General features: G+C 35.2%; 3 protein-coding genes across 5 annotated transcripts; 2 read left to right on the plus strand and 1 right to left on the minus strand.

Moving 5' to 3' along the window:
• The first annotated feature begins 622 nt into the window (after positions 1–622).
• Positions 623–4,319, plus strand: LOC140822200 (kinase-interacting protein 1-like). Its single transcript, XM_073182937.1, has 2 exons — positions 623–1,025; positions 1,589–4,319. Exons 1-2 carry the CDS (start codon positions 932–934, stop codon positions 4,222–4,224), a joined length of 2,730 nt encoding a protein of 909 aa, XP_073039038.1. The 5' UTR covers positions 623–931; the 3' UTR covers positions 4,225–4,319.
• A 2,271-nt stretch (positions 4,320–6,590) lies between these two features.
• LOC140822259 (AP2-like ethylene-responsive transcription factor AIL7) lies at positions 6,591–11,074 on the plus strand. 2 transcript variants are annotated; one of them, XM_073183005.1, is made up of 11 exons: positions 6,591–6,725; positions 6,916–6,977; positions 7,125–7,345; positions 7,714–8,203; positions 8,322–8,404; positions 9,461–9,469; positions 9,569–9,657; positions 9,745–9,818; positions 9,921–9,971; positions 10,061–10,137; positions 10,381–11,074. In XM_073183005.1, exons 3-11 carry the CDS (start codon positions 7,219–7,221, stop codon positions 10,815–10,817), a joined length of 1,437 nt encoding a protein of 478 aa, XP_073039106.1. In that variant the 5' UTR covers positions 6,591–6,725; positions 6,916–6,977; positions 7,125–7,218; the 3' UTR covers positions 10,818–11,074. The 2 variants fall into 2 exon arrangements, with proteins under 2 accessions (XP_073039106.1, XP_073039107.1); XM_073183006.1 differs by having other exon boundaries at positions 10,061–10,128.
• Positions 11,075–17,069: 5,995 nt separating this feature from the next.
• LOC140822242 (uncharacterized) lies at positions 17,070–21,838 on the minus strand. Of its 2 annotated transcripts, XM_073182982.1 has the most exons (9): positions 21,734–21,838; positions 20,280–20,410; positions 19,339–20,064; positions 19,092–19,262; positions 18,944–19,004; positions 18,443–18,862; positions 17,931–18,367; positions 17,386–17,843; positions 17,070–17,310 (listed from the first exon to the last, which is right to left on the minus strand). In XM_073182982.1, exons 2-9 carry the CDS (start codon positions 20,298–20,300, stop codon positions 17,169–17,171), a joined length of 2,436 nt encoding a protein of 811 aa, XP_073039083.1. In that variant the 5' UTR covers positions 20,301–20,410; positions 21,734–21,838; the 3' UTR covers positions 17,070–17,168. The 2 variants fall into 2 exon arrangements, with proteins under 2 accessions (XP_073039083.1, XP_073039082.1); XM_073182981.1 differs by having other exon boundaries at positions 18,443–19,004.
• Between the last annotated feature and the right edge of the window lie 926 nt (positions 21,839–22,764).

Raw genomic sequence — 22,764 nt, forward strand, 5'->3', positions numbered from 1 at the left:
GTGATAATAAGTTTACCTCGTATTGGAATAAAGCCGAAGACTTTCATTTGGGAAGCCTCCTGCTGCTGAGAAATGAAGCCACCCCAACATTATAAAGGTACATATGAGTTTTTTTTTTTATTGCTGTAAAAACATTTTAATCACCGAAAGCAGGTTTTCTTTCACATTTCTGATCATGTAATACAGTGTAGTAGACGGCCACAGTTGATCAAACAAGCATTTGACTGCCAATGGTGTGTGAGCTTCAAACCATCTCATATGTTCTCGATATGATGTAAAAGATATTGAACCCCGTACAATTCTTACTATTGATTATGGGTATGGACCAGACGAGCAAGATTTCAAGCCCAATCAACACAACGAGGCTACATTTTTTAAAAAGTTTGATTTACTAATGGGTAGGATCTGACAGAAAAATGCTAAAAATGAGTCCGGGTCGGATTGATTAAAATTACAGCTTGATTTAGGTCTTGTGTTTATTATTGTTCTATAAATACAAAATTATATGATCACTTTGTCATGTAAAGTTCATATAGGATTGTTCTTTCTTGGGAAAATATTAATTTAAAAACCAAACCGGATAGAACATAATTAATCATAAAAATTTGGTGTGGAAGGAAGGATAAAAAGGTGACAGTTTTCCTTTGTAGCTCAGAATGCCAGCCAAGCTGTTCAAGGGCAGTGGACGCCACGTTCATGCTGTGACTGCCGATCAGTGCTAATGCAGCGAAACCATCTCTCCACCAGTCATGCATCCCATGACATTTCCATGATCTATTGTCATCATTCTTGTCCCAAAATATCTGGGATTTTGTTCTTTAATTTAATTTCTCCGCTTTCCTCAAACACTCCTCCTCTTCCCTCGTGTGAAGGAGCGAAAGATGATAATTTAAGATTTACAAGGAATAATTAAGGATCAGAATATCGAAAGATGTTGCAGAGAGCCGCGAACAACGCGTATTCATGGTGGTGGGCTAGTCACATTCGGACCAAGCAATCGAAATGGCTGGATCAAAGCCTTCAGGGTAAAATTCTCTTCCCTCATTATCCATCCACGATGTTTGCTTTTTCTTTTATGATCTAGCCATTAAGATTATATTTTCTAAAAAAAAAAAAAAATTTAAGCATGAAATTTGATCCATCGTGACGTATTATTCTCTTCTCGTTTCTATTATCAATTTTAATGTGATATGATTATGTATCAATAATATGATCATAGAAAATGTGCGATTGAATCGTCTTGATCGGATGCGTCTCATTTCTTGAATTTATAGGACATCTTCTTTCCCCTCTCGACTTAGATTATGATTTTCTTGAAGGATTTTGCGATGCTTTTGAAATCCTCCATTTTCAAGCTATGATCATGAATTCTGAGAAATCTATCCCCCCTTCCAGACTAGTCTTCTATCAAAATAGTATTTCTAAATTGATTATTCAAATGCAAGCTTCACAAATTTTTCTCAAGGAAGCGGTAAAATGTACAAAATTTTGACTTCTTTCATTCGAGGTTGTGGTTTCTGCTGGTTCCGCCTCAGTTACATGCTTTAGATATTTTTTGCATGCTTTCAAATGTTCTATCACATTGTAGATATGGAAGAAAAGGTGCATAATATGCTAAAGCTCATAGAAGAAGATGGAGATTCCTTTGCCAAGAGAGCTGAGATGTACTACAAGAGGAGGCCAGAGCTTATAACATCCGTAGAAGAAGCTTACAAGGCTTTCCGAGCATTGGCTGATCGTTACGACCTCTTATCCAAAGAACTTCAAAATGCCAACCATACAATTGCCACTGTTTTCCCAGAACAGGTTCAGTTTGCAATGGACGAAGACGATGAATCAGTCTTGGCAAAAATGACCAAGAATTCCCAAATACCAGATATAGGAAATGCTCCAAACGCTCCAAAGGCGCCCATTAAAGATCTAAAAGGCCTGATAACCACAGCTTCAAAGCAATTGAAAGCCAAGAAATTATCAAAAACTAATAAAGTTGTTCAAAAATCTGGTTTAACTAAGGAAGAAGCTGTTGAAGAGATTGATAAGCTTCAGAAAGATATTCTAGCATTACAAACTGTTAAAGAGTTTGCTAGGAGTTCATACGAAAGTGGGCTTTCGAAGTATTGGGGGACTGAAAAGCAGATAATGGAAATGCAACAAAACATTTGCAGGTTGCAGGATGAATTTAATGTGGATACGGTTATTGAGGATGATGAAGCTAGGACGTTGATGGCTGAGGCAGCCCTTAAATCGTGTCAAGAAACATTGATTCAGTTGCAGGATAAACAAGAAAGGTCTGCCATTGAGGCGAGAGAAGAGTCGCTAAAGATCGAAGCTGCTCACGAGAGACTCGAGTCCCTTAAGAAAGAGTTTCTGAATGACGGAACTAATGAGGAAAAGATGAACGACAATGATAAAATATCAAACTTTGAGGATGAATCACAAAGCTCGACTATAGATGTGGTTGAAGTGATTCAAGAGATGGAGGGTATTGTCGAGGCATCATTTGTAAAAGTTCAAGAAGAATTGGAATCTCTTACGGTGACAGAAATGGCAGAGAAGGTCGACAAACTTGTGAACAAGGTGATCAGCCTGGAAACTGTGGTGTCATCTCAAACGGTCCTTATCAGCACCTTAAGAACAGAAGCGGACGATCTCCATTCACAGATTCAGAGATTGGAAGATGAGAAGGTGACCCTGATTAATAGCACGCACATTTTGACCACCAGGTGGAAAGAAATGGAGGAAAAGTTGCGGAAGGTTCAGGATCTGAACAAGAATTTGGAAAACCAAAACAGAAATCTACAAACAAATTTCGCCGAAGCCCGTAATAGTCTTGATAACCTGTCTGAGAAATTAAGTAGTATCAAGCCAGACGAAGAGCAAGAGGAGACAAGTTCAGTTCAAGATGAGCCAGCTTTGCCAAGTACTCCAGGTGGCGGTGAAAAATTCTCGAGTAATTCGAAAACAGGAGACTCGGTGGACGTGAAAGAAATAGATACGACGGTTGAAGGCACAAAGTCCTCAGGTAAATGTTCAACCAAAAAAACCGTCACATTCTTGGATCAGAAACAGAAGAAACAAATCCCGGTGGATCATTCAGATGATCTTATAAATGCTCAAGCAAAAGAAAATACGGAGAAAGACGAAGAGCTAAACTGGCAGCAGATGCTCTTGACAGGTATGGAGGATAGAGAGAAAATTCTGCTGAAAGAGTATACCACGATTTTGAGAAATTATAAGGATGTCAAGAAGAAGCTCGGTGACATGGAGAAGCAAGAGAGGGATAGCCAATTTGATATCATAGTGAAAATGAGAGAGCTGAAGGATGCTATAGCAAAAAGAGACGAAGAAATTCAGCGTCTACGCCAAAAACTAAACCTTCTTCCAGAAAACAAGGACATCAAGGTAGATTCTGTTCCAGACGAACGTGGCGTTAAACCTGAGGCTGGAGGTGATGACCTTGAAGAAAGTCCGTTAATAAACAAGGAAAGCGACATCAAATTAGTTTTTATCGATAGAACTTCACCCATATCAGCAGTTGAAGAAAAGCTTCGTACGGACATCGATGCAATACTGGACGAGAATTTGGATTTCTGGTTAAGATTCAGCACTGCTTTTCATCAGATTCAGAAATTCAAAACTGAAGTTCAAGATCTGCAGGATGAAATACTGAAACTTCAAGAGAAGAAAATGCAAGTGGGAAGTGTTACAACGGAGCAAAAATCAGAAGTCCGGCCAATCTACAAGCACCTAAGGGAAATTCAAACCGAGCTAACTGTTTGGTTGGAACAAAGCGCGTCTTTAAAAGATGAACAGAAACGAAGATTTGCATCATTATGCAGTATTCAAGAGGAGATTACGAAAGCTCTGAAAGAAGGTGTTGAAGGAGAAGAAATCAGGTTTAGCAGCCATCAAGCTGCAAAATTCCAAGGAGAAATCTTGAACATGAAACAAGAGAATAATAAGGTTAGGGATGAAGTACAAGCTGGTCTTGATCATGTTAGCACGCTGCAACTTGATATTGAAAAATGGCTAAGAAAGTTGAATGAAGAGTTTGGGATCTGCAGTGATCAACAGCAACTGAAGCAGGCCATGAGCAGGTCACGAATCCCTTTACGATCATTTATTTTTGGAACGAAACCACCGAAGAAGCAGAAGCATTCTATTTTAGCTTGTATGCATCCAAATAGAAGATTCCCTCTCATGAGAGGTAGTACACATACATAAAAGATCTTTGAAACGTACACTTGGATCTTTCCTTTTGCGAGTTCGATTGTTGTTCGATATATTCTTTTAAGAAGTTATAAATACTTGTACAATTCAGATGATGTTGATTTGTTGTTACATTTTTACGTTCCTAAATTTCAAAGTAGGCCAGATCACGGACGGAATCTCGAGCCTGTTTCTGTTTAAACTGTTAGAGGAATTATTAAGCAATCATATCATCAGGCAGGCATGCCTGATGATATAGAAGAGACAGAATTTTTGGGTGGGTTTTTCATTTTATTTTATTCATAAGAGAATCCTAGCTAGCTAGCATAAAGAATATTATTATGCTCAGATTGAGACAGAAAGCGCACGTGCGTAATTATCGAGTCAAAAGATGCCACGCACGTGAAATCCCAGTCAAAGGTCAAAACATAAAATAATGGGATAAGAAGGATGATTATAGTTGATAATATTGACCAAATATGAATCGTGGCATGCATGTGAAGTATAACGTACGATAATCATTTAAAAAAGGAATTTGAGTTACATCTGATTGATTGATTGATATCAAAATTACATCTCTCTCTAATTTTCACTCAACTCTTTTAAGATTTCATTCATATAACAAAAAAAAAATATGAGCCTTTTTTTGGGTTGGAAATATTATATTGGAAGCCTTATATATTATTATTATTATTATTATTATTATTATCTTTCTATATAAAAGTATCTAATAATATAATATATATTATATATATATATATATATATATTTAAATTTCTGTTTATAGATATAAAAAATAAATGATGATAATAAATCAACAATGTTTACGCATGCATCCAAATCCAAATCTTGAATTTTTTAGTACGTGTGTCGCTCGCAATTATCTTCATATTAAATTATACTAAAATAAAAGTTTTTCATAAATTTAATTTGTTACATTAATTAACCATCGTGTTTTGATGTGTTTAATTAATTCTTATAACTAGGGGTGAAAAATATATAGACTGCAACTTTTGGACGCATGCAAGTATGCAACATACAGTTTTACATTATCATTATTAATTCAGATTATATATTATTCGGTACCAAGCTTTATGGCGAAGTCATAGGAGTCACCCCCATGTTTCACATCACACAAATTATTGAATTAAATCCAGCTTATAGACGTTATTATTCACGACACGTCAAATCCATTTTTTTCTTTTTCTAAAAAAAGAAAAGAATCGTGATATTATTTAATAAGATCATCACCATTCGGGAAAATTTCAAATTTTATGCTTTTTATTGCATTTTACACCGGGTGAGATACTCCTTTACTTTTTTTTCTTATGTGTATCTTTTTTTTTATTATTATTATTATTATTACATTTCACACTACTTTAACAAAAAATGACTAATCATTAAACTAATTTCGTTTAATGTATATAACATGTGTTATATCATTATATTATTATTATTATTCTCAAAATTTAAAACTTAATATTTTATATTTAAAAATTACTTGAAATTTTTTTTGATAGTAATACTTTTACGTTTGAGGTTTGAGATTTTCATTTCTATTATTCTTATTTTGTGGTAGAATCATATGCAATGTGAATGAGACTCATTCTTTTATATCATTCACCAATATATACAATATAAATGGATACGAGCGACACGACAATGTCATTAGTAATTCCAAATCAATCAAATTATACGTACTAACACAGGAATTACAATTTATCTTCGACTCCAACTCACAGTTTCAGTCTGTTTAAAATAATTTTTTTTTTTGAAATTAGAAACGAGCCTTATTTCAATATATATATTTTTAAAAAATCCAATACAATATATATTAATTTCGAAGTCCAAAAGCCTCCCCAGCCAAGTTGGCAAAAACAATTAAACACCACAAACACATTAGCAAACAAAATTTCAAGGCAAAAACTTGTGTGAGACGGTCTCACGGGTCGTATTTGTGAGACGGATCTCTTATTTGGGTCACCCATGAAAAAGTATTACTTTTTATGCTAAGAGTATTACTTTTTATTGTGAATATGGGTAGGGTTGACCCGTCTCACGGATTATGACCCGTGAGACGGTCTCACATGAGACTCACTCAAATTTCAAATCATGCTCCAAGAAAACGAGCAGTCGCCCGGATCTTTCGCTACCTTTGCTAAGTAGACAAACACCTCCAAAATCACTCCTCCACATAATTATAATATAAATACAGAGACTAGTAAAAAATAAGTTATATATATATAATAAAATATGAATTCTCCCTCTGGTTTTGCGCCGAAAATGGCAGATCGTACCGCCTCTTCTCCCCCATTATATTCCTCCACCTGTCCCCTCTGTCTATCTTCACTCGTTTACTTTTACTGCTCGATCGGCTCGCGTTTGTCTCGTTACTACGCGCACACACATCGTCTGTATATGTCCCTTGGTGATGAGTGGGGGTGAAGCCACGGGAAACCATTTTCTCACTCGCGTATGCCTCCTGCTGGGATACTAGCTAGCTAGCTGTATCTTGAGTAATTTCTAGCACCTTTTAACTTTTGCATGTGCTTGGTTTAGATCCCTTCAATTTAATCTCTTTATTTTTTGCTTAAGAGTTTAATTTGCTGAGTGAATCTAATCTATACCCCTTCTCTTTCAGTTTAAATACGAATGCTTCTTGTTTATTTTACTTAAAAGAGTGTAAAACGGTGTCCATTTTCTCAGATGTTCATGAAGGCTTCAAAGTTCCATTCTTTATGGCAGATTGTTGATCCTTGATTAGCGATGTATGATAATTAACCATGTCTCCTTTCACGGTCACTTCCTCTTAAACTTTACTTTATATATATGATATATACATATACAAGGGTGTGTACACAAAATTATTACTGTTTCTTTATTTTTAACTTTGTTTGTACTTATGCTTTATGCAGTCCTTTGGGAGTAATTTGTGCTGTTCCCAAGTCGGATTGCAATTTTTGAGGCGAAGTTAAGAAATTTGAAGGTGGTTTTGGTAGAAGCAAGAAAATGGCACCAGAAAACAATTGGCTGTCGTTCTCTCTGCAATCTTCAGTGGGTCAAATGCTCAACCCTTCTTCGCAGTCTGCAGACTCTCACCGTTTCTACTCCTTTTTTGATAATTTCTATGCCAATGGTAAATGAACATCATATGTTATTTTATATTATATACATGCATTAATGTGCATGTACGTATGTTTGAGTAAATTATGGAAATTTTGCATATACCCTCCGTGCTTCGGTTTGTTTGCTGAGCAGACCAAGTTTGAATAAAGCAGAAAGGACAACAAAAATGCACCCGTGTATCTCATTTTCCGTTCATTTTTTTCCCATTCCAATCGTCACTCTTTTTACGATCTTGAGCTTTCGTTCGGTTATATGTCATTTTTAGACTCCATATTTATTGCAAATTGTTTTTATTTTTTTGAGTTGATCTTCGCAGCTCATATCACTCTAATTTTTCCGTTTTTTTCTTCTGTTTTCGTCCTCCCTTCCCACCTGAAGTTGAAAATCATCAACTTGTAAGCTACATGGATTCATCGCAAGTGCAATCACCGCCGAAGCTGGAAGATTTCTTCGGCGGCGACTCAACGGAAACGCAAGATTCAAGTTTGACTCACTTATACGACCACAGCCACAACACTGGACACGGCGCACCCGACGCAGTCTACTTTTTCAGCCATGGAGAGCAGCAAGAACTCAATAACATCACTGGGTTTCAGGCATTTTCCGCAAACTCGGGCTCCGAAGGGGATGACACGTCGTTCGGAGGGCAAATCCAATCTTCGGCCGAATCGGGAAACGAAATAGCGGCCTACTCTCAGTTCCCTTTTACTGCTACAACTAATGCTTTATCTTTTGGAGTTACTAGTAAGAATGCTTTGGGCACCGAGAATAATAGTTGCAAAACCATTGTTTCTGTTGACTCTGATAATTCCAAGAAAATTTCTGATACTTTTGGTCAAAGAACTTCGATCTACAGAGGCGTTACCAGGTACTGATTTAATTAATTTGTTTTTCATTTCTTGATATTAATGTTAAGAACCCTTCTTTTTTCATTTTCTGAACAGAAAAAGTTAATTAATTTAATTTGATGGTGGTGGTTCTTGCAGACATAGATGGACGGGAAGATATGAAGCGCATCTATGGGATAACAGCTGTAGAAGGGAAGGCCAAGCAAGAAAAGGGCGTCAAGGTATATATATATTCTACAAAATAATTTGGGTGTCAAATGAAATAGTGAGGAGAAAATTAGGGTGCCCGCCGCAAAATTTGTTCTTTCGATCAAACTTTTTATGCGATGATTTATTGACTGGAATATGCATGCACAAAGTGTACTTCAATCTTTCACTGATTTGATCAGATGTGCCCTCATTTTTATTCATGTTCTGGGCTGTCCTTTTTACAAATATATTCTACATTCTGGTTATTCTGTTTCATCCTTAGGTTTATAGGTGGAGATTCAATTTGTCCATGAGTTAACACGTGCGTGTGTGTGTGTGTGTGTGTTTATATATATATATAGAATCAAGAATTAACTCAAATTAGCTCCCAAATTTTGGAACGTGGTCTTGATAGATCTAGTCTAGTCAAACTATTTGAATGAAAAAGGCCAGTATTAAAACTAATAATTTATCTTTGAAATCCAAGTTCCTGGAAAAATAGCACCAAGAAATTGAGTCGAGACGGAACAGTTTCGTGGTCCCCACACCTTTCTTTTGGTGCCCACACTGTTATACTCTACATCACAGCTAGACTTATTTTTCTGAACAAAAATGAATGAAATTCTGAATAATTTTAGATTACTTTCCCACCTTTTCTTTTTTCTGTCTTCTGTCAAAGACCCTTGATGCTTTTGACCAAAGTTTCCATCCCCAATACGAAAATATAAATGAACTGACCTCGAATATGACAACCTCGTCTTACGAATACTTTTGGCTATGTTTGTTAGATATTAGTGTTTGGTTTATTATTGATATGGAAAAGTAGGGTTTATATGGCCTAAACAAATACTTCTCCATTGACATTTTGTTTAATACATTAGCTTGGACTTACGTGTGAGCCGGAAGTTCAGCATGTGCAGATTCATTTTACATGGCAATGTAGTTTGCGTATGATTTACCGTAGGAAGTGTGATTTTTGGTTAATTTAAGCAATTACATGAGCGATGTTTTAACGAGCTTTACTCTTTGTATGGACGGGGATCGAATTTTAAACTGGACGCTGCTATATCCTGGACTATATTCTGCAGTTTACTTGGGTAAGATACCTTGTTTGCAAGCTTTTTATGCTCTATATATGTTATGCAATATAATTGTACGTGTCACCATTATTTACGATGGACTCTCTGGGAATGCAGGTGGTTATGACAAAGAAGAGAAAGCGGCACGGGCGTATGATTTGGCAGCTTTGAAATATTGGGGTTCTACTGCTACTACAAACTTCCCTGTAACTTTACGTACTCTTCTAACTTTAATGATTAGTCATTTGGACTTGAGTCATAAACTAAATGTAATGGAAATATCCGCATTTTAGATCTCCGATTATAGTAAAGAAATAGAGGATATGAAGAACGAGACGAAACAAGAATTCGTTGCCTCGCTTCGAAGGTTTGCATATTCTTATAAATGTTCTTGAATTTTTTGATCAATGATGAAAGTTAAATCAGATATGTCAAAATTTCTCATGAAAAACTTATTGAATGTCGCCAGGAAAAGCAGCGGGTTCTCGAGAGGAGCATCCATCTATAGGGGTGTTACAAGGTTTGATGTCTTATTGTACAGTATAGGCCTGTGTTAATCCTGTTCTCTTTTAGTCGTCTTCATCATTACAGTGTGTTGAATTTGTGTAGGCATCATCAACAAGGCCGATGGCAAGCAAGGATTGGTCGAGTTGCAGGGAATAAAGATCTATACCTCGGTACATTCGGTATGCATAGACATTAAAATTTTTATCTGTACTTCCTAATCAAATGATCACTTTTGATCGAGTCCATGAAAAAACCACATATATTTGCTTCAATATGAATTAAAGAATAGGAGCATTCTTGAACCATTATGAATATTAGATTCAACCTACATTTCATGCATCATTCTCTACTACATTGCAGAGAAGATTGGAATTGTGCTCCAAATATTTATAATTTACTAATTTTCGTTATCATGATGGCAGCAACTGAGGAGGAAGCAGCTGAGGCATATGACATAGCTGCAATAAAGTTCAGAGGAGTAAATGCAGTGACTAATTTTGAGATGAACCGATACGATGTGGAGGCCATCTCCAAGAGCTCTCTCCCCATTGGAGGAGCTGCAAAAAGGCTGAAACTCTCTCTTGAATCCGAAGTAACACAACCTATAAGCAACATCCTTCAAACTCCATCATGCAGCAACGACGGCAGCAGCATCAGTTTTGGTTCAACCCCAACTGTTTCCAGCATCCCTTGTGGCATCCCATTCGACACTTCAGTACCCTTCTATCACCACCGCTTCTTTCAACACCTCCAAACAAGCAATTCAGTTGGGACCGACTCATCTAGCACAGTCTCATCCATGGTTACTCTGATGCCGTCCCAACCGGAGTTTTTCATTTGGCCTCACCAGTCCTATTAACAATACTGATTTTCTACTGATGTTTAATAACTGTAGTTTTAATTTGTGGGATTTGTGGTATCTAACCCGGCAAGAGCTAGTATAAGTTTTCTCTCTTATAAAAGGCTTTAGATCTTTAGGGAGAAGCTGGAACGCTGTAAAGTAAGCTTATTTTCATTAAGCTTTGCCTATAACATGAAAGCTGAAAGATGAGCAGGGGGTCTCTGGTTATGGATTAATTTTCAACCTGTTTTCCGTTACTGAATCAGCTCTTGCCTTTTTCATGGCTCATTATGCGAAAATCAATTCATTACTTTTATCACAGCAACGTTTATGGCATAGTTTCAAAGGCTAATAGCGAACAAAATCTTTTAATAATTTACACACGAGATACTAGCTAGAGGAATTATTCAGTCTCTAAATTTCTGCCTTTGATCTTCTACTGTTAATCATTCACTGAGCTGCCGAGTCCCTTTCAGTAATGATTCCTCTTACATTACCATCTTTACCACAATGAGCATTTTCTTTTCGGGCATGTAACGCTACATTGAAGTGATTCATCCATGCATTTTTCTCGTTTCCGCAAATGTAAGAAATATCTCAATACCATGGAAATTTTATATATTATCATAATTTTCGTGAAGTTGTAAAACATAAGCCAACCAAGTCATGGGGGTTCATCGTCGTCTACAATTTGTATTTTTTGCATTCACCACATGTAACGACGACTGCTCAACAACGCATGTGACCAACTAATGCGTGAGATGAGGCAAACCAAACAAACAAAAAAAGCGATGTCAAGAGTCGTGAAATTCTGGCATATCACACTCCCACTTAGTTTATGTTGGATAAATGAAGAGAAAAGAAGAGGAAGAGTGAGGAGTTGTAAAGGGGCCACTTTGAAAACTAACCTTAAATAAATTTTAAATTTAAAAATTAGCCTTTTACAACTCAAAATTTGATAAATAGCACTCACTTAAAAAATTAATTAATTAATTTAAAAAAAACGTAAAAAACAGGGAAAAAAGCGTACTTTAAAAAACGTAAAAAACAGGGAGAAAGGATCGGTTCTTCTTCTTGTTCTCTCCATTTCTCATCTTTCTCACAACGATTTCTTTTCTTTATCATTCACTCATTGGTCTTCTCTTCAATTTTTTTCTTCCTCTACATTAAACAAGAGGATATTGTAGTCATTTGTATTCCTAAAAAAAGTTTCAATCTCTCTCAGCATTATCAAAGTTTATAAATCAGGTGTAAGTTTCTAATGCTATCTCAAATTTTTTTTTATCAATTTACTGGTTTTTATTACAATGTATATATAATTATATTTACAATGTATATATTGTAAATATAATTTTTCATATATTTCATTCTTAATTGTTCGGTCGCCCAAACATTATGGGTTCAGTCGCTCAATTCTGTTTTCAGTCGCTCAATTCTTTTTTCAGTCGCCCACTTTGATATGTTATGCCATCCGATTATATGTTAAATCATTTAATTTTCATGACATCTTTATTGCTTATTTTGCATAGGAATGACGATCATCCAGATTTTGATTAATTCTAATGGAGAGTGGAAGAACGATGAACAAGGAACTTATACATGGTTATCCGAATCTAAAGAATGGACAGCTATTTCCATTGATGGTAGTAATTTGACCATAGAATGTGTCATGAATGAAATATATGAGACACTTGGTCTGGCTAAATCAGATGTTGAATTGACATTGAGTTATTTACCAGAAGTAGATTCTTGCAAACCATGCCCAATCTATATACGAAATTCACGATCCTTGGGAACATATCTATCATTTGGTAATTCGCGTACTAGACCTGTTTTGCATGTGGAAGTAATTGAGATTTGTGATATTGGAGTTGATAGAGAAAAAGTTAATGACAGTGATGTGCATTTTGGAGATGCGGAGGGTAGTGCTGTGAATTATAATATTAATGTAGAAGATAGAAAAAGGAAATGTGATTTTGATGTAAATGTAGAATGTGGAAGAAAGGAAATTGATTTGGATATGGATGCTTTTGATCAGGGTCTTCATGATGAATATTTTGGTTGTACTTTTATCCAAGATGGTTTTGAATTGACTGCAGCAACAAAAGAAGTCGTCGTTGAAGAAGATAATGCCAATAAAAACTTGAACCAAATTGATGTCTTCGATCTACCAAGAACACAAAGTCCACATGTTGATTTCTATCATTCTGATTTAGTGGAAGCGAATACACAAAATTTGTTGGCGATTAACGATGGTGATGGTGCATTTTCTTTTACCGATGGATCGAATTTATCAGTTGGTCAAAAGTTCAACAGTAAAAATGAACTTAAGAAAGAATTGACTATCATTTCTTTGAATGCTTCATTTGAAATGAATGTTGAAAGGTCGACAAAGACACTTTATGTGGTGGGATGCATTACAGAGAAATGCAGTTGGAGAGTGCGAGCAACACGAAGGGCTAATTCAACTCAGTTTGAAATTCGAATTTATTGTAACATACACACATGTGACCTTTCTGACAGAAGACGAAGGCACCGACAAGCAAGTTCAATTGTAGTTGCAGATGTATTGCTAGAAAATTTTAGAGGGCAACAAATTACCCCCGCGCCGAAAACAATAATGACGATGATGCAAAATAAAGGGCTTGGTGTTAGCTACTACAAAGCTTGGAAGGGCAAGCAACTTGCTCTTAATCATTTGAGGGGAGATCCAGAAGAGAGTTACAGAACTTTGCCAGCTTATTTATTTGTTGTTAAGCAAGTGAACAAAGATACTATAACTCATTTGGAGAGTGACTCTAGTGGAAGATTTAAATACATGTTCCTAGCTTATGGGGTATGCATATCTGGGTTTCGTAGGATGCGAAAAGTTATAGCAATTGATGGGACTTTTTTGAAGGGAAAATATAGAGGTGTTTTGCTTCTTGCAACAGCCCAAGATGGAGATTTACACCAATACCCCATTGCATGGGCTGTTGTTGACTCAGAGAATGAAATGTCATGGACTTGGTTTTTGCAGAAATTGCATGAACTGATTCCAGATGATCCTGATTTGGTAATTATCTCTGACAGACATGCTGCCATTATCAGCTCAGTGGCCGTTGTTTACAAGCACTCACATCATCTACATTGCACATGGCACCTTTCGCAAAATATCGGTACCCATTGTGGTAAAAAGGGTGGTGGGGTTGAGTTGTTCATGCAAACTGCATATGCTTGCAAAATATCCGACTTTAACATGTTGTATGAGAAGTTGAAAAATCAATACCCAAGTGTGGCTACATATCTTGAGAAAAGCAGTTCACCAAATAAATGGTCTAGAGCTTTCTGCCGAGGTAACCGATATGATATTATGACAACTAATGGGGCTGAGTCGATAAATTCTAGATTGTCTGAGGAAAGAGAGTTACCAATCATAGCACTGTTGAATGCAATTCAAAATATGGTTTCAGTTTGGTTCAACAAACACCGCACTGCAGCAGAGTTAGCTTCATGCAGAACGAAGTTGACTCCATCTATAGAGTTGATTTTGCGAACTAGGTTTACTCAATCACAGTGTCTAAAGGTAACTCAGTTGAATTATTCTGAATATCATGTAGTAGGTGATGATACAGATGAAATAGTTGATTTCTCCACCTACTCCTGCAGTTGTTGTGTGTTTCAATGTGATAAAATTCCATGTAAACACGCATTAGCAGCTTGTAATCTAGCAAATTTGGGTATCTATGAGTTGTGTTCACCTTATTACCTTGTGCATATGTGGCGTCAAGCCTACTCGGGTACCATTTACCCCGTGCCTCATTCAAGAGATTGGAAGATTCCCGATTATATTTCTAATTTGGAAATGCTACCTCCTAACTTCAAGCCAAAACGGGGGCGACCAAATAAACGAAGAAGACCATCTATTGGAGAGTTTGGACGACAACGAAAAAAGAAATGCAGCTTATGCAATGATGTTGGACATTATAAGACGAAATGTACTCGTAAAACTACTTGATGTATTAGAAAATATTGTTTTTTGAAAGTGGATGGTTGTATGTTTTTTTTAAATGTAATTGAACATTAATGATTTAGTATGGATGAATCGAAGATATTTTGTACTAATCACTGTATACAAGGTGATCAAATTAATGTTTTGTGGACTATTTACTGTATTATAGTATATTATAATTGTGTGAGTATAAAATATAAAAGTGGCGTAAAATAATTCAAAAAGCGACTGAGAGCGACTGAGAGCGACTGAGTGATATATGATTCTTATAATACAAAATAGGAGCAACTTCATGTTTGTGGTCTATTTACTCTATTTTAGTATATAGTATAACGGAGTTATAATGTAAAATATAAAAATAATGTCAGAATACAAATAGCGACTGAGAGCGACTGAATGATATATGAGTGATCCTAATAGAACCACTTGAAGTTCTATAAAATATAGTTTTTTGGAAGTGCAAGTTTGTATGTTTTTTTTAAATGTAATTGAACATTAACGATTTAGTATGAATGAATCAAAGATATTTTGTACTATTCAATGTGTAAAAGGTTATCAAATTAATGTTTTGTAGACTATTTACTATATTATAGTATATTATAATCGTGTGAGTATAAAAAATAAAAGTGGCGTAAAATAATTCTGAGAGCGACTGAGAGCGACTGAGTGATATATGATTCTTATAATAGAAAATGATTTGAGCAACTTCACGTTCGTGGTCTATATAAAACATGAACTTGGTCACTATTTTTTACTATATCACTCAGTCGCCATTCGGTCGCTCCCAGTCGCCCTTAGTCATTTTTGCCTTATCACACTGTTTAATTTCATAATTTCTTATACATGAAAACACACCATAATATAGTAAATAGAATATAAAACACGACTCACTTTATTTTTACCATATCACTCAGTCGCCATTCGGTCGCTCCCAGTCGCCATTCGGTCGCCCTTAGTCATTTTTGCCTTATCACACTGTTTAATTTCATAATTTCTTATACATGAAAACACACCATAATATAGTAAATAGGATATAAAACACGAATTTTCTCACTTTGTTTTTACCATATCACTCAGTCGCCATTCGGTCGCCCTCAGTCATTTTTGCCTTATTTCACACTATGTTTAATTTCATAATTTCTTATACATGAAAACACACCATAATATAGTAAATAATGGATATAAAACACGAATTTTCTCACTTTGTTTTTACCATATCACTCGGTCGCCATTCGGTCGCTCCCAGTCGCCATTCGGTCGCCCTAAGTCATTTTTGCCTTATCACACTGTTTAATTTCATAATTTCTTATACATGAAAACACACCATAATATAGTAAATAGGATATAAAACACGAATTTTCTCACTTTGTTTTTACCATATCACTCAGTCGCCATCGGTCGCTCTCAGTCGCCATTCGGTCGCCCTCAGTCATTTTTGCCTTATTTCACACTATGTTTAATTTCGTAATTTCTTATACATGAAAACACACCATAATATAGTAAATAATGGATATAAAACACGAATTTTCTCACTTTGTTTTTACCATATCACTCGGTCGCCATTCGGTCGCTCCCAGTCGCCATTCGGTCGCCCTAAGTCATTTTTGCCTTATCACACTGTTTAATTTCATAATTTCTTATACATGAAAACACACCATAATATAGTAAATAGGATATAAAACACGAATTTTCTCACTTTGTTTTTACCATATCACTCAGTCGCCATCGGTCGCTCTCAGTCGCCATTCGGTCGCCCTCAGTCATTTTTGCCTTATTTCACACTATGTTTAATTTCGTAATTTCTTATACATGAAAACACACCATAATATAGTAAATAATGGATATAAAACACGAATTTTCTCACTTTGTTTTTACCATATCACTCGGTCGCCATTCGGTCGCTCCCAGTCGCCATTCGGTCGCCCTAAGTCATTTTTGCCTTATCACACTGTTTAATTTCGTAATTTCTTATACATGAAAACACACCATAATATAGTAAATAGGATATAAAACACGAATTTTCTCACTTTGTTTTTACCATATCACTCAGTCGCCATCGGTCGCTCTCAGTCGCCATTCGGTCCCCTTAAGTCATTTTTGCCTTATTTCACACTATGTTTAATTTCGTAATTTCTTATACATGAAAACACGCCATAATATAGTAAATAATGGATATAAAACACGAATTTTCTCACTTTGTTTTTACCATATCACTTTGTTATAAAAATTTTAAAAAAAAAAACTAAACTATGGAATCCAGAAAAAAAAACACACAATTGCATAATATCTAGTAGAAACACTACAAATCATCAGTTTTTGTTTGCAGTGGTACATGATCAAAAAAACTATAAAGCATCTCAACAACCACCATGGTATCGCTACAAAATCCAATCTTTATTCCAAGTACATGCTGTTAAATAGGGTCTACATGAGTCGACTATCTTGTCATTTATTTCATAGGGATTGAGACGAGCTAATTCCACCTCGATGGTCTTGATCACCCATGCACCACAATCACCTCTGCAAAATTAATATATTAAAATTAATCATGGAATAAATGTAAAATAAAATAAAATTGAATTTGGTAAAACAAACCCAGCAATATTCTGAGGGAATGACGACGGTCGTGTAATCTTCCATGTATCGGTTGTTACTACACCCACAGTATTCAATAATCGAGGTATTAGAACTTGTAGCGGACGAACATACGACTCCATGTTAATCTCTTTAGTTAAACAGATTCCACAATCATAAATTATGATAGATGTGGCCTTTATATCGATTTTTACAGCAACCCAATGGTTGGGGACATGGTAAGGCACAAGGATAAATGATGTTTCTTTCCATGGCAATGATTTCCATTTTCTACTTGATCCTTCAGCCATTTGAATCAAATCATCCCAATGACAATGAGACATACCCTTTTCAGCTTTGGAATGGACAACACCCAAAAGTCCACTAAAATAACCACCCATTATAGCAATGTCTTGTGCCACTAAATGAGGATACCTTTTTTGAAGAACCAAAAACCCATTCATGCATTCGTTAATGTGCTATAAATAAGAAAAAGATTAATGATTAGCACAAAACACATGAAGAACATATATATTAATTAAATAGATGAAATCATATATACTCACAGAAGATCCAAGCCATGACCTAGGCAAGAGCAAATCATTAAACCATTTCTTATCGTAGGCGGCCATTAGGCATTGACGAGTGTCTTTCATTGTTTTAATTTGCTCCTTCAAAGCTTTAGTTAGCTTCGGTGACTTTGCTATTTGAAGTGGTTGAAATGTGCCATTACATGATCCAAGTTGATGGATAACTAATACAGGGGGCGTCTCTGACAATTCCATGAAGGGCGACGATAAGTACGATGACTTCTTGATTTGCCTCTTAACCCTGACGTAGGTTAATAACATGTTATTGTAAGTTTTCTTATCATCATTATTGTTTGCATCTCCAACTGGCTGGGCATTGGAAGCTCCTTCATCAACTACGAATCGTTGGGGAGTGTGCAATATATGTTTGCTTGGTTGGATCATGGAGTGTCCATTTTGAGGAGATGTAGAACCTGTATGTAAAAATATATAGATCTTAAAATATTTAATCAGGTGACATGACTTATCCACTAAAGCATGTGACTTACCTTCTGATGGCAAGACTTCTTCATTAACACATTTGATATCAAACATCTTTTGTCTCTTTGCTTCCGGAAGTGTACTAGTTGGTTGACGTGATGTCTCTGCTGGATTTTTTTCCTGTTTTTTTACCTGGACAGATACCTCTTCAAGCTTCTCCTCAATCTTAGTAAATCTTTCATCCACGTATGCTTGCAATTTTGTAAACTTCTCATCTATATAATCTCGAAGTTGGACAAAATAATTTGGAACACTGGGAACCTCTCCAACAAAAGCAGTCGGATCAATATGTGTGGAGGTGTGTGGTCGATCTTCTTCTTGACGAAGTGGAGGTGATTGTTTGTCATGTGCATCTACTCTCTCGCTTTGCATATCTTCAAAAGATTTTTGCTCTTCTAAGGGTTGATCAACGTTTTCGGGACTGCTATCTGCATAGCAGTATACATTTTGTCTCTCCGACAACAATGGCAGAACATGCGATAAATTAGGATCTGAATTAGAAAAGTGACCATTTGCGATGTATGAGGCATGTAGTTCCAACTCTGTAGGTGTCAACACGCCAATAACCATCTGTATATTTCAAATTATAAAATTCCAACACTCAATTACAATTAAATATCTTTGAAATAATAAATAAATTATTGGCAAAATACTCACCCTATTTAAACACTCATGTGATGCTTGAACAACTTCATTGTACTTTGGAGATGATTTCACATGCCAATCATTTGAAATCCATCCACACATACGCGGAAGTATCATGTTATATCTATCTCTTCGCTTAGCAAACTTCTTTGCAATGCCAGGAATACATTCATATGCAAGAATCTGCATTAAAAAAATTATAGCCAACTTAATATTAAATAAATTAACTAAATAAATACAAAACAAATAAATATCTTACTTGCAATGGATGAACAAATCCGTTCAAAGTAAACGCTCCATATTCGACAATCTTTTCGTTCTTCTTCTTTTTCTTCAATTTGATTGAAGTTAAATCTCGCTTTATACTTTTAAGAACTTCGTTATAAGCTATCGTACCCCAAGGATATTTGTTAAACAAATCCAAATCCTCCACTAAACTTAAAAGCATGTTGTCAACTTGAGGAACCGTCTTTTGTCGAACTGGCCACAGAACAGCAGCACCAAAGTACAAACATGCTAACTTCAATTTTTCCAAATTTATAGTGCGTTCAGGTGTTTTTCTCATTTCCATTAGCTTTGTCGCCACCTCCTCAATATATACATTTTCATTTCCACAAAAATGTCTATCCCGAAATTGCATCGTCTCTCCAACTTCAGGAAAATCTTCTGAACAATCAAGCCCAGTTATAAGTGCATACTCCATTTTCGAAAATCTCAACGGTCTTTGATTCACAATCATCCACAACTCATCACTAGTAGTCTTACATGACTGTCTAGCCATCAAGAACCATATAATCTGACTAGATAAATTGTAATCTCCTACATACTTAATTAAATTACCAAATTGAGTTCCATCAATCATATTCTGCATCTCTGCATCATTGAGGCATTCCTTGATAGTCTCTGATACACTTTTGAAATGAGAGTTTAAACTTAACTTGCATTCAAAGTGATTCTTTCTCAATAACTGAGGTTTCAATTTTACCTACACTCGAAAAAACATAAATGATATAAAAAATATAAATATTTTTCAAACATAAACAACAAATACAATGTTGAACACAATTTCTCAACAAAAACACAAATACTTTATTCATTTATCAGTTACAGATATGTAAGAAAGTTTAGGCAAAAACTCAATTCCACAAATATAACTAAAAGTAAAAACTCAATAAAAATCATATAAAACGATAAACTTACCCAAACTTCTTCTTCTGCCATTTTAATTACAAATGCTAAATGTATGGTTGTTTAAATGGTCCTTGATTAGTGAATTAGACCATTGATTGATGGAAAATTTCAATTGAGCTAAGAGAAGAACGGTCAGTCACCTAAGGAGAAGAAGGAATGATATTGTTAGTTTAACATCACTCATAAAATACTTATATCAAAGAGAATATTCAAAACTAAGAATTGAACTCATGCAAAAACAATTTTATAAATGATTTACTAAAAAGAAATAAATTAACATCAAACACAAATAGTTTATTAATAATAAATCGTTTACTTGAACTTGCGGGATGGGTATCAATTTTAGACCATTGATTGATTCAATGGAAAATTTTTCTAAGCTGGACTTGCGGTCTGGGTATCACCAAATCCGGATGGATTCCAAGGACATTCACAAGACAGTTTTTCGGACTCATGGGGATCATTATGAATTCACTGTTGTGCCATTCGGTTTATCAAATGCACCCTCTACATTCCAATCTGCTATGAATCGGGCTTTTAGCTCTTATTTGCACCATTTTGTTATCATATTCTTCGATGCTATCCTTATCTACAGTCAATCAGAGGATGAACATCTCGTACAGCCACAAAAGATTCTCGAGTGTATTCTTAATCAGAAATTCTTTGCGAAGAAAAGCAAATGTCTATTTTTTCAAAGCACCATTTATTATTTGGGACATTCGGTGATGACAGGGATGGTATGGCCAATCCAGGAAAAATTGAAGTCATGACACAGTATGAAATAGATGTACAGCAACTTGTGGAGCAACATCTAAGCCTCGTACATAATGATGTTCAAAGAACTTGATTTCTTTATATATCTCTATTCATGTGGAGATTAGGAATCCAATTGGGTGTTAATTTTCCCTTTCCGTGAGACAGGTTAGAGCTCAGAACTACGCCTAATCATTCGTTCACATATTTTAAATTTGTCAATGAATTTTGTTTCTTGTACAAAAATAAATAGAAAATATAGACTAACAAACAATATGATCCAAGCATGAAATGGTGAATGATAACTTACCTGTGAATGATATTTCTTTTCAACGCATGCCCGTTTGGTTCATAACAAAATACAAGATTGAATCATACAAAATCCAGGACATGTCAAAGATGCATAAAATAGATGACACAAGTTATTACATTATTGCAAGCTAAAATCCTACGCTAAAGAGGCTCACACAGATATACCTCAAAACTAGTAAGCAAAAGTTATATCATTCTTTCAACAATTAATCACATGGACAATAAATTAATTACAAAAGTGACTCTCTCAATCCCTTCTCTTCAAAACACATATTATTATACAGATTCAATCGTCGATTTCATACCTTTGGACTTGCAACAATCAACACAGCTAAGTCCTTTGAAAAAAAATCAAACGCATACAATAAAATTATGAAAAGGAATCGACGGCGGCTCACCTTCTGTTTAAGATTGTAACGGTGCCACTCAGATTGGTAGTGAAGCTTCTGCTCAGAATCGTCGAGGAATTCCTTGTTGCAAGCCAATCCCGTGTCTGATGGCAACCAATGCAGAAGATGATAGGGAATGGGATTTCAAAAAACAAAACGTTAGGGTTAAAAGAAAAAAAATAAGGATTTTTTAATTTTTTAAATGAGGGTAGTATAGTCATTTTAAAAGTGTGGGCTAGTTTTTTAAATATGGTTTTGCAGAGTGTTAATTGCCTAAATTTCCCGTTGTAAAGAGAAGTGGGATGTCTTAATGTGATTTGTCCCACATTGAGAAATTAACTAAATGAAGTTTTCCTAATAAGCTCCAAGTTGAGACAATGGTTAGGGCCACAAGGGGTACTAGAAGTTTTTAGACGGGAAAGACACTACTAATGTAACTTTCCGAAAATCGGAAATTCCACGTGAACCACACATGCAAATTATTAAATTTTTTTGGTATTTTATTAAATTGTTTTAAAGCATTAAAATGTATTTTTATTTTATTAAATTGTGTTTAATTATTTTTATGCATTATTATTGCATGATAGCATTTAATTCATGAAATGTTAAAAGTTCATGCACTATGATTTTAAGTTTCATTTCGCGCACGAACGAGAAGCGGAGGTCGGAGAATTTTCAAGAAAATTATTTTTATTACACGATTAATTTTTATTAATTAATATAAGATGTTTTAAAGATATTTTTCATGAATTAGAATTTATTGGATATTTTTATCCGTATGATTTTAATTTTAACGATACATAAATTTTATCGAATCGGGGGAATTTTTGAGGGTTCGGTTAATAATTTCAAAATCTTTCCAACATGAAATTTTTTCGAGAGTGTCTTTGGATTTAATGAGCCAACTTTTAAGCTCTTTGGACTTAAAACTCTTTTAATCTTTTAATTAAACCATTTAGGGCCATTAGCTATTTGATTAATAATTAATTAAATATTATACTTGCTACCCTACACCAATAATAGAACCAGCCGACACCCAC

The sequence above is a fragment of the Primulina eburnea genome, unplaced genomic scaffold (genome assembly GCF_022965805.1).
Source record: "Primulina eburnea isolate SZY01 unplaced genomic scaffold, ASM2296580v1 ctg739_ERROPOS11973397, whole genome shotgun sequence".
NCBI lineage: Eukaryota > Viridiplantae > Streptophyta > Magnoliopsida > Lamiales > Gesneriaceae > Primulina > Primulina eburnea.

Excerpts from the sequence above, each read along its gene's own strand:
- LOC140822200 (XM_073182937.1), top strand. The coding sequence starts at position 932 with ATGTTGCAGAGAGCCGCGAACAACGCGTATTCATGGTGGTGGGCTAGT. Across the intron at positions 1,026-1,588 it reads GCTGGATCAAAGCCTTCAGG|ATATGGAAGAAAAGGTGCAT; the intron begins GTAAAATTCTCT and ends ATCACATTGTAG.
- LOC140822259 (XM_073183005.1), top strand. The coding sequence starts at position 7,219 with ATGGCACCAGAAAACAATTGGCTGTCGTTCTCTCTGCAATCTTCAGTG. Across the intron at positions 9,658-9,744 it reads CTGCTACTACAAACTTCCCT|ATCTCCGATTATAGTAAAGA; the intron begins GTAACTTTACGT and ends TCCGCATTTTAG. Across the intron at positions 9,819-9,920 it reads TTCGTTGCCTCGCTTCGAAG|GAAAAGCAGCGGGTTCTCGA; the intron begins GTTTGCATATTC and ends GAATGTCGCCAG.
- LOC140822242 (XM_073182981.1), bottom strand. The coding sequence starts at position 20,300 with ATGGCAGAAGAAGAAGTTTGG. Across the intron at positions 20,065-20,279 it reads TGGCAGAAGAAGAAGTTTGG|GTAAAATTGAAACCTCAGTT; the intron begins GTAAGTTTATCG and ends TTTCGAGTGTAG. Across the intron at positions 17,844-17,930 it reads GGTCATGGCTTGGATCTTCT|CACATTAACGAATGCATGAA; the intron begins GTGAGTATATAT and ends TCTTATTTATAG.